The sequence below is a fragment of the Barbatula barbatula genome (genome assembly GCF_947034865.1).
Source record: "Barbatula barbatula genome assembly, chromosome: 25".
NCBI classification, from domain to species: Eukaryota; Metazoa; Chordata; class Actinopteri; order Cypriniformes; family Nemacheilidae; genus Barbatula; species Barbatula barbatula.
Genome location: NC_136788.1, coordinates 16985445 through 16997626, shown reverse-complemented (window position 1 = coordinate 16997626; position 12182 = coordinate 16985445). Strand labels below are relative to the sequence as shown.

General features: G+C 40.2%; 1 protein-coding gene across 1 annotated transcript in view; it reads right to left on the bottom strand.

Annotated features, from left to right (window-relative positions):
• Positions 1-1075: 1075 nt before the first annotated feature.
• Positions 1076-12182, bottom strand: part of LOC306890501 (DENN domain-containing protein 2A) — a 21984-nt gene continuing 10877 nt past the window's right edge. Inside the window, 20 exon segments of the mRNA XM_079450288.1 lie at positions 1076-1767; positions 2432-2518; positions 2664-2939; positions 3068-3092; positions 3094-3174; positions 3273-3314; positions 3579-3688; positions 3691-3755; positions 4412-4560; positions 4724-4864; positions 4974-5051; positions 5219-5288; positions 5381-5490; positions 5578-5765; positions 6172-6222; positions 6537-6630; positions 7648-7845; positions 8268-8383; positions 10073-10200; positions 11143-12072. Of these exon segments, the coding sequence (XP_079306414.1) occupies positions 1736-1767; positions 2432-2518; positions 2664-2939; positions 3068-3092; positions 3094-3174; positions 3273-3314; positions 3579-3688; positions 3691-3755; positions 4412-4560; positions 4724-4864; positions 4974-5051; positions 5219-5288; positions 5381-5490; positions 5578-5765; positions 6172-6222; positions 6537-6630; positions 7648-7845; positions 8268-8383; positions 10073-10200; positions 11143-12072 (2971 nt within the window). The 3' untranslated portion in view covers positions 1076-1735.

Here is a 12182-nt window from a genome sequence, read left to right as displayed (position 1 = left end):
ACAATAAAAGATTAATTGAGTCATTGAGCAGAAGCTTTTATCCAAAGCGACTTACAGAGAGTTCGGGGAGCAATAAGAGATATGTCATAAAAGAGTAATAGTACAATAGGAGCTAATAACTTTATAATCCTTATAATGTAGGCCTATAATTCTTTTTATACGTATTTACGATTTTGAATGAAGCCTGTTTATTCTACAACACTTCTGTAAAACTGCTTTACAAAACCACTGCAATCGATTCGAATGACCCGTTTCAGCACAAATGTCATTGTTGACAAACCTTTTTTCTGCTTTTAAGATGAACTTTACAGCAATATGTGTTCATTTTGAGTCAGGTTAATCATATCAAGCCTTTTATTAAACCGTTTAAAACTGTCTGATATTTCACCTGTTTTGACTCGGCATAACCTTATATGATTTGCATACAATGAAAATGGTCAAAAGCGCTAAATACAGTAAATAAAGCAGACTTGACTTGACTTGACTTGGACTTGACAGTTCAGCTCCAAAACACAAATCTTGTTAAATGAATGTAACGCATGACATCATCACACACAATTGTGTACATTATTCTGACGTCCAGTGTGTGTCCGATATATAAAAGCGTTCAACAGGTTTAGTGTTGTATGTATTGCGCTGGTTTGGAGACCTCTACAGGACACTATAAGAACTGCATCTCAAACAAACGCATCGAGAATTTGGCATTTGGACAGTCACGTGATATGACAAGGAACGTTTTGCTGAACCATTCTCAAATTTTATAAGCATTTGATATTTTCAATTATTTTGCACCATATTACATAGATATACATTAGAATACTCATGACCCTACATCTTTTAGAAATTCAGTGCATTTCTGTACTAATCGGTTGAAAATGTTCACATCGAAGTAAATCAAACACAATCTCCTGCAAACATTCCAGTATAAAGAATACTAATATAAAGAAAAATGAATAAACAATGCAAGAATAAAGCACCGTTCTAAAATACTCACATGTATTTCACCCGGTGCTGTTTACATACAGAGTTCTGTTATTTACGGCAGTGAAACATTGAGGAGTCGGATCAAATCTTATTCAAATGTCTTTATTTTAAAAGATCGCTTCAATGTTCCTCTAGCGATGTTCCTGAAATGACATTACATAGAGAACATCTCCAATCTCTGATTTAAATCAAGAAGCTTTTTAACACTGTATTGCTGTCCTCATGAATTCTAGAACAGATTCAGTTCAGCCATTCTAGATCTTCCTTTTCTCTAATCCAGAACAAAACCTCCACCAATAAATCACAGTGGCGCGTTTCTCGGAAACTCAAAGTGGTGGAAACCTCAAGCTTGTAATATGCAACGATAAATAGTCTATAACAAAACTAACATCATCAATTTGTTTGGCTTTTAAATTCAAAGGAAACATAGTTTTACAAAGGAAGTCTTAATATTTCTAAAAAGAATATAAATTAATGTATAGCCTCCTGCTTCAGTAGAAGTTATACTTTATCTCATATGATGTCTGAAGTGTAGAAGACAAGAGAAATAAGTACAGTATACACACAGAAGAGTTTATCTCTAGGCCGCATCCGATCGTGAGGTTTAACATTCTCAGTATTTGTCTGGACACTTTGTCTCTGTAGTGATTTTCACTTGACGGTGATGTTGGTCCTCACATTCTCTCGGGTCTCTGTAGTGCGTCCTGCGTTATGGTCTGGTATCTTGGTGTCCGGAGTCTAACAAACACTTTCACTTTTTAGACAGGAATTTCATCTTGTGTCCTAAGAAAAAGTGGGGAAGAATTTCAACCAAAACATAAGACGACAGGTTTATTACTGAATACCAGCATACTACATACAGTAGTATATAATTCATACTACAATAATGCATACTACACTTGAATCACCAAGCAAAACAGTATGCATCACTTATCCATTTAAAATAGTATGCTAAGATGACCTCAGCAGGGTTATTACACCTACTATTAAAACATTTCTGTTCATTTGAATCAAATATTATAATATGAGTCAAAATGTTATATTAAATAAATAAGAAATGTTGCATTAGAAATAAACTAAGATATATTTTGGATAAAGCACAAACATTATAAACTGGAACAAATAAATACAATGTTTTAAATATAAAAATAAATGATTAATAAAATGAACGTGAAAAATACAAATCAAAACTACATTAAATAAAAGGAATACATTTTGTTTATATTGATCAGATTTTATGTTCAAATATAAAAATGTTTAGACAGTCGAGTCATAAATTGATGAAAAGATGAAGTTGTATGCACCCAATAAGTCAAACCTAAAGCATGACCAATTTAAATGGATAGGTCACCCAAAATTATATGATTATGTCTCAGGCCATCACACGTATCCAGAAAGCATGTGTACTATGATGTCATTCTCCATCACACCTGGAGAGGAGATTTACCTAAACCTTTGAGGAACTTGTTGACGCCTCGATGTTCACCGCCTGGTAGAGAATCCAGATAATCCTGTGCCCGTATCTCAAATAAACCTGTTTGAAAAGAGAGAAAGCCTTTGAAATACAAAACCATACTTGTTACACAAATTGCTATGGATTTGAACCTTGATGGTCTCAATTTCGTAACCCCGAACATCAAATAAACGTAATGTTATTAGACACCGAGTGATGTCCACACCTTTCAAACCCTGCCTCCGGTACTCTCTCTCCTGCACAAACCCCGTGAACATCTGCGTCTCCATAAACACCTCCAGAAATCTCCTTAGACTCTTGGAGGACACGGCCTTGCGGAACGCCTCGCGCTGGAACGCTGAAGGAGTCGGGGAGGAGGAAGACGAGGCAGAAGACTCTTCATCGCGGTCACTGCCGCCCATGAAGAGAGGATAATGACCCACGATCTCCACGAAGAACCGCACGAACGCCTCCGACACCACGGTGCTCAGAGAACACGGTTCTGTTGACGACAAAATGAACGTGTGGTGTACATTTGTTGTATTATATTTGTGCCATTGCGCGTAACGCGATCGTCCTGTGATTTGAAAAAATATGTCAACAACAAAAAAACAGCGGTCAGTCACTCACGGTTTGGAAGATCTGCAATATCCCCAGGCGAGTTCTTTTCTCTGTTCTAGAACATGTTCCAGAGCGGCCTGAAGTTTATGAGGAAGAATAGAGTCTTCATCGTCCATCTGAAATATATGATAAATAACAATAACTAGTCTCAATCTGCAAAATCCATCCACCCCTAAACTCTAATCGCCCAACTCCGATTTGCGGAGTATCATACCTGTCGCAGGAAACGACTGTTGCCGAGGTCGACCACCAGGACCTGAAAGAGAACAGAGGAGAGAGTGATGTCATTTCCTCCTGTAGCAGCTATTGTGCAGAGGTCGCGGGCAGTACACGTGACAGGAAGTGCTCAGGGTGAATGATAAGAATTGTGTTTTATCTGAAACAACACTTCCTAAACCATATCGTCTTCAGTTCCTTCCCAGATGAGAAATAATGAGGTGTTATAATGAGGCCGAACAATGCGGAAAGCTTGTGAGATGCTGAGTGCAGTGCATTGTGGGAAATACTCAGTGTGTGTCACCTCTTCTAAAGGAAGCTCTTTCAGACGGGACAGAGAGTTTGATAACAGCCCGACGATGAAGGGGGTCGGCGTACAGACGATGTCCAACATGGAAGGCGGCAGAACGGGATGTAAGTGTGTTGCCACGTGAACGGGTAGAGCAAAGCCACCATGGCATGACAACATTTAGAGAGAGTGCTACAGAGAGAGAGAGAGAGAGAGAGAGAGAGAGAGAGAGAGAGAGAATGACGCAGTTCTGTACTCACACATTTCCACCAGAAGATGGCAGCAAAGAAGAATCATTTATTGCTGATGTTCACATATTTTTAGGTAAAATACAGTAAAAATGTCATCTTAAAGTTCACACATTCATTTTCTAAATAATATCTATTATTGAACATATCATCTGGCCCTAAAAGACAAACTAGAGACTAGTTTCAAACCGTCATGTATTAAGTTATTTATTTTTCTCTAACAGACATTTTTGTAATTGTAATCCCTCCTAAAAACAGAAATAAACAAAAACACGTTTGTTTAACCATCTGTGATGTCACTTCCTGTGTCAAAACACTGTAGGAGGAGATATGGACGCGCAGCAGGATTGCTCAACAGCGTCTCTCCACTGCTTTTCCCAGAGATTCAAAATATTTGGTTAAACTTTTGTAAAACACAGCAGCGTGAAATACAGTTTCCGACACACGCGCGCGGTTCTTCAAGAACACTCTTCTCAGCGATTCCTGTTTATGAAATATCTGTCGTACACTCCCGTCTTTACTTTCTTGCTAAGATCGTGTTTTTAAATATGTGATTGTAAACCTGACATGTATGTACAGTAGTTGTGAGGTATCGGTCACCTGAGTTTGTCAGCGGTGAAGATGACCCGCCGCTCCAGCAGAAGAGACGCAAACACTCGCAGGAGCAAACGCAGACTGAGAGAAGAAAACAAACACTCAAAATCCACGTGTTCCAGACGGGAATCTGAAGGACGACACAACTCGATCACCTGCCAAATGTGAGAGCGAGAAAACTGTGATTATTTCTGTTCTTCAAAATTGAAAAAAGCTTTGTGTGATGATTTTTAATTTGTATTAAAATATTCTGTGTTTCTTTAGGTTTAAAAGTGCTAAATAGTGTTGATATGTGTGTGAAAACCCAACGTTTGTCACCTCTGTTCCTGAGCCCGGCAGAAAGTTCTTGATGCTGATGGTTCTGCCCGGCGCTGGGAACGGAGCTTCCATGATTCCTCTCATGAACGGCTGGACCAGCGCCGGAGAGATGGCTCGTCTCTTCTCAACCTCATCCAGAATCTAAACCCGCAGAAAACACAAATGCACTTTTTATGCGTACGTGCGGTAAAACACACACTACAAACATTTGCACACTACGCTTGAAGTGTATTAAGTTGAAGTGAAATACCTTTGAGAAGAGATCGAAACAGCCCAGTCTGCTCACTATACAGTAGACTTCAGGTAGACGCCTCCCTTTACCACTGGGCTGTAACAACACACACACACAAGTATACAAACACACATGGACACAGACAGACAGACATGTTTAAAGCTGCCGTTTAACCTCAAAGGTCCTGTAAACCCTGTTATAAATCCACTCTGTTGCTTTGCATAAAAATAACATTGCCATGTATATTTGCAGCACAAGCTCACCAGTAAACGCCGACAGTAACCGAACCTCCGACTTCCATCTTCTCCGGTCAAGACAAACGAGAAGGTCTCACTAAACAGAAACGAGTCAACTCTGTATCACTGCTACGATTACAAGCGCGAAGCATCTCATAGTCATGTTGCCGTCGTGAGAATCTCTGATACCTGGGAAAACTGTCCACGGGTGCCCAGTCTTTAGCATCGGGGAAACAGAACTGTGGTATGACCTTCAGCTGATCTTCAGCCTCCCGCATGAACTTAAAACTGCGCTCCAACTAAAGACGGCGAGACACAGAAACAAGATCCTTTCACTGTTAACGTCACGACGTGACCACAAAACAGCAGTTTTTGTGTGAGTTTACCTTGAGAGGAAACTGCTGCGTGACTTCGGGTAGATACGGCACGCCTGCTTTGGTCTTATGAAGAGCCACGACTAGAAAATACTCAAACAACCTTCTCTCCTGAAGCTCCATCAGGTCTCGCTCCAGAGTTCGATATCGACCGGTTTGCCGTAACATAGACTGAACCGACACCAACCTCTGACTGTGAGCTAAAACAGAGAAGAGAGACAAGTATGAAGAGACTCAACAATATCTCAATTATTTCTCAGAGACAACCATGAGATCACATGGAGAGAAAAAGGGAAACTTATGTCTCGTCTGCGTCTCAGATGTTTCTCGTGAGAAAAAGAGTCAGAAATGTCAAAAATGTGTTTGAGAAGCTTCTGAGCTCAGATTTGTCTCGTCTGCAATGAAAAGTCAGTATTAGTGAAGATCTCAATATGAACTCAAACTTTTCTCATCACATTCAAGTTTATTTCACCTCTGCAATTTACATTCATTCTCCAGACTCTTCAACAATTAAACTCTCAAGTTGATACTCTCGTGAGCTCTAAAAGAGAAACATCCGAGCAATAACATTTTCCCCTTTAGAATCATGCGTAATCGTGTTCTCACCCTTCAGTTTCTCCTCCGTGTCACTTTCAGACTCGCTGTTCTCATCCGTCACTGTGCGGAAGAAGAGCCAGAGATGAGACATCATCGAGAAGCAGAGGACGAAGGATCATATTTTAGGCTTTGATGCACACGTGTATTTTATAAAGTTATTCTATCATCCCTGGAAAATGGGTCAAACACAACTGACCCGAAACTGTAAACATGTCCATTAAGCTAAGTGGACACACATGTGGCGGGGGCACAGGATATCCCACAATACACTGCACATGCAATTGTGAATATTTGAATGTAAAAGCGTGCACAAAAAATGGAGAGTTGGGTTCCCGGGCCGAATTCATTGGTAGTGTGAATTGAGTGTTAGTTACCTCGTCCTGAACTGGACTCGGTGGACTGCGAGACCCGTTTCATTCTCTTCTTCCCTCGACGGGATTCAAAGACGCCATTGATCTTCTGCACCATCTGTCGGAATATTAAAAACAATCGTCATCACTACAGCTTTCATCACACGCCGCCGTTCCAACATCTCCACAGAAGGAAATGACTTTTCCCTCCACTTTTCAGATGATTGTGAGGTGTCTCATCCGTCTGCCTCATATTTTTGCATTTTTATTAGCGGTGGATGAAAGCCCAACACTCAGCACATAAATCACTGATAAATTCAGGATTACGTCCACTGGACGGCCGTGGACGTTACTCAACCAGTGTTTTTCACCACGTGAGAGAGGTTTTGACAAAGCAGTAAAATAAAATATTAAAAGGAAAGTCTGAAAAAAAAAATGCAAATAAATGTATTATGCTTTAAGGATTTTTATGTTTCATTTACAAAACATTTATGAAATCGCTTTAAAATAATACACTATATCATATTATTACACGGCTCGTTGGAATGCTTGATTCTGATTGGTCAGTCGCGACTTTTGCAGGTTTGTAATCCCAGATGATAACCTCTCAAAGATAATAACACACGGTAACCTGGATGCAGTAAATCATTTCAAATCATGTTTATTTTGACAATTTAAATATAAATAAGTCTTTTAATAACATTATATAATGACATTATGTTTACAGTAGAAATTAAACCAAATTGCCTGTTCGTGACATTTGAACGTCGTTTCTTACTTTAAAACCAAAACTAAACTGCTTTTCCTCGCGGAAGGTCTGCATTCGGTAGAAATGAGCTAATCAAATATTTCAAATTCACAATTCATGTCAATTCTTTTCAGATGTGGCAAGTAGTCGTGTAAAAAGCGGGACAATGTACAAGCAGCCGGCTGTTATTGCTAAATGATCCCCTTCTGTGATCACACTGTCGGTGCTTATTTCTGCGATAACAAATGGCTGCCTGTACATTATCCCTTGCATAGCAAACATGTTTTATCTTGCACAAACTGTACTGTCATGCAACGATAATTACGACGACCTAAAAAGCTATTTTTTATTTCCTTTTTGTTATTTTATTTGACAATAAAGCTTTACCTTTGGAATCTTTCTGCGTCTGCGGTTATAGGGGTCACCCGACAGGCACGGGGTGTCATCAGGGCTGCTGGGTGTTGATGGAGGACTGACCCGTGATGGAGACACCACACCTCCGTCTCTGCCGGTCTTCCGCAGTTCTAGCAGTTTGAAGCTCCGTCGCTCAGAGTTCTGTCTGAAGAAACCGGGCTTGGACGAAAGCTGTCATTCAGAACACACATTCACACACAATTTATTATACATCTATATATAAATATATAAATATTGGTAACATTTTACATTACCCTTTATGAAGCATTTATACATGAGTTTATTCATGATTAATACGTAGTTTACAAATGCATCATAAAGCAGTTATAACTGCATGAACTTAAAGAGGGATTCTACTGAAATACCTGGCAAATAGTGAGCAGGTATAAGAAAAACAACACAACACCCTACAGTGTCCAGTCTGACAGCCTTTATTGCAAAAAACTTAAAGATAATAATCAATCTGCTTCCGAGTCAAATAAATAATGAATAAAACATTTATTAAGCATTTATAACATGTGTCTGTTAAACATGGCTCACTATTTGACAGGTATTTCGTTAGAATCCCTCTTTTTAGAGAAGAACATGAATACCTTAGACAGGGTGTCGGGAACCGGAGAGGACGGTGCCGAAGGATCAGTATATTTACTCCCGAAACATCGACTTTTCACTTCTATGTCTTCATACGGGTTCTCTTTTGATGGAGGGTCTTTAAAAACAACATAAAGATTTGACAAAAAATCCTCACAAACAGATTCGATTTTAATGTTCAAACAGTTGTCTGGTAATTTAACGGCGTGAGCGAGCGCAAGTTCATTTGCTAGCCATTCCCCTTGTCAACACCTAGTGATTTAGACTCATTTGTCTTCGAAACGCTTTCAAGCGACGTCATGTTTAGTTTTCCTCTCCAGATGTTCGAATGTTTGCCAGAGAATCCACGCAAGCTTCAGTCATGCGTGTGGCGTCCCCAGCGGCGTTCTGTGCGAACGAAGGGACGAAGAGAAACGTCTGACGGGAAGAAGGTTGTTTTTTGTGTCACGTCGATTCATCCAGCAGATGCGTCTGGCGGGAGGAGAGTTTATGATGTAGGGACATCCAGTTCTCCAGCAGCTGAGAACGAACGCTATGCACATAAAACACACCGCCGGTTCAAGATGGAGAATTGTACGATCTCTGGATAATGTTCAGCCGTTGGTAAGTGGTATTATATAATTGAACACAACATTAATCATTTTAAATAAATAGGAGGATTGAATATTTCAAGGTCTGTCTGGACGTTTGAATACAGTTTTTTCTGTATTCAGAGATGATAAAAGTTGAACAGAAATGCATTCAATAGAACCAAAAGAATGTGGAGTTCATTTGAATTCAGTTCAGATGAAATGTCAAGCTAAGCACATGAATAATGCACGGTTCAGATAGCAAAACAAACAGGCTGAAAGAAAAGAGAAACTTATGTTTTTCATCAGTCACATGGTAGAAATTATAATTATGTAAATAACAACATAGACAGTCAAATTTACTTTCCCCGTTCTTTAAAGCCACGGACAAAACTACACAAGATAAACACAAATGTAAATTCACAAAACTTGAAAAATGGCTGCCGTGTTCGCTGTTCTGAAAAGGTTTTCAATCACATACGTCATATCATTGAAAGCTGTTGTACCCACAATAACAAAAATGAAAGAAAATCATAATTATGATCTAGTTTCAAAAGTCACGTCCACGGACCGTTGGCTAAACGTCTGATGCATTAGGCACACTTTTCCGGAAACACTTCAGCATGTTTAAAGTTGTCATCTGATTGGTTGAATTTCACAGGACTTCCGGGAGACGTACGTGTCGCGTTCTTAAGCGGACCAGCCGGGAAATAACACAAAACCATCTGATCTTAGTAAGCTGCCGTGTTTACAACGGTTGCTCAAAAAATTTATCTCGATCGACTAAACGCTTAATTTCTATAAGTGTGCGAGGTTCATGGCATTAGCGTTTAATCCATTAGTTGCTGTTAACTTTTGACACATTCGTGAATTTACACCGGTCTGTTACCAAAGGGACATTTCCACGCCTCTAAACATGACGCTGCACAAAACTTGATTGGTTGTTTAACCTGTCCGTCATATGTTTTTTGGGGTGGGCCTTGGCCAAAGAAAGCGGCAATAAATTCAAGACCTTCAGTATGAAGGTCTGGCTACGCATGACTAGATGTGGGGTAACCCAAACACAGTGGGCCACCGGTGAGGGTGAACGAGAGAGCAAACACGTCTGTGATGTCTCCACTCAATTTCATCCTTATTAAAGTTTAAAGCTCCAGGCTTCTCTTTAATTCCTTCATCAGGTGGACAGCTGCTTCTCGTTCCCCAACCATTCGGTGACTAGAAATATGGTGTTGTGTTACCTAAGATATCCTCGTAGACGTTCTCTTCTGATAAAGTGCGTGTGAGGCCTAGCTTCGAGAGCTCGTACTCATCCGCTCGACAACCTTCTGCTGACAACTGTAGAAGATCTTCAAACTCGTAAGATTTCCTGAAGAGTCAACAAATACAAACAAAACACGAAATAAAGAGAAAAACCAAGATCTGATCATATGTTTAGGAAATTAAAGTACCTGCAGGATGAACATGACATGGTGTACATGGATATTAGAGGTTCAAACTGAATCAGATCGAGAGGTCACTGGTAGGGCTTAGTGTTTTAAAGATATACGAGAACGAGAATATCATGAATATTGTGGAAAATATTTCCGTGGCTAGCTGTTGATTATCGCGCTTATACCACGGTTATTTGCTAGGTTACAGCTGTTATTGATATTTGCAGTGTCATTTCAAAGGTAATCAAACTGACTGGAGCTACCCGTGGCTTAAAGGGTTTTAATGCAGACCTTCCAACCAATCAGAATTCAGTATTCAAACAGACCATGGTATAATACTAAATAAAGTACATTTGGTTTTCCATCATTGACTTCTTGAGTTACAGGCATGCAAACTTTGGAGAAAGGACACAACATGGGCTTCTTCCTGATATTTGGACTGTCACCATTGGCATGTCATGAAACAAAGGTTATTAAGGCCAACAGCTTCTATTAAGAGATCTACCAATCTGTATGTAAAAATAAAATCATGATGCTGACATTTTTATAAAGTCAGTCTTTACACCTTGTAACTTGGCCTCAAACTATAGGTTAAATATGTCATATCTTCAAAATATTGGATCACTTAATAAATATTCGTCCAAAGCAATACATATTCAGACTTTCTTTTACATTTTAGTATTTCTTTCTCCAGAAAAAGCTTTTTATAATTCAACATTTTAGCCAAAGAGTTGACACGGAATGACCCTCATATTTAGATGTCCAAGTAAACGGAAGATTTATACAAACATTTACATTTACATTTATTCATTTGGCATTACAAACAAACCAGAACCTGTCAGATACAGTTTTAATTAATCAATTATCAGTTTTCTTACCTATTGTTACTATCGCGAGTTCGTCCTGATGGCCTTCGACAGACTCCTGGCGGTGGAGGACACGATGGGAGGGGTGGAGGAGGAATGGAGGGTAATGGGGGAAGATTCCTTCGACCCTTGATGGTACAAAGCTTGGCTGCAGGGCTGAATGTCTGCGTGTGATGCTGGAAGGTTCTTTGAGGTTTGGGTAGAGGGTTGATTGAAGGAGCTCCAGGTTCACTGTAGACGTTCTCCGGGTCGCGACCTCGACGGCTGCCTGGTCTCGACATGTCCAGAGTTCCAAAGATCGGTTCCGTAGCCCTCCTTTCAGCCTCCTCCTGCCCCTCCTTGAAGCTAGGGCAGAAATAATTCCCAGGCATAACCAAGGATGATTTTGAGGGAGTCTCCTTCATGGCTTGCTCAAGTTTTTTAATGTGTGTCAATACGGACTTTTGATCCTGAGCAGGTTCAGTCACTTTTCCAAGTAGGACTTTATCGGAAATCAACTCTTTAGGTCCATCAGAAGTGTATTGAGATTCTCCAAACCTGCTGCTGTTTTCTTTCCCCGAGTTCTGTCTCTCCCAGTTAAAAGCCCTCTTGCTGTCTTTCTGTTGTACCTCCGGCAGTACCTTCTTCTTCACACCTTCAGCGTCCTGCAGTCCTGTCGTTTGAGGGCTCGAAACGACGGTCTCTGTTTTACCTTCCCATTGGGATATCTTGTCCCGAATGCTGGCGGCGCTCTTAGGAGTTCTCGGAGACCTGGTGCAGTCTGCCAGACCGTTCTTGACGGGTCGAGGATTAGATGGCCCTTTGTGAGCAAGCATGATGCGATGTCCTGAGCTTTGGTTTAAGTTTCTCAGAGATGTGAGGCTGTCCCCAACCCCACACAGGTCCGGCCTTTGAAGCACCACAGATTGGGCCTGATCGAGCTTCAACCCGCAGCACTGAAGACTGGAAACATCATGAAAAAGATGTTAAAAGCTCGAAATATCTCAAAAGATTTATTCGTGGAAATATCAAGAATGACTAGTTTTACAAGCCCAAAATAAAACAAAAACCAG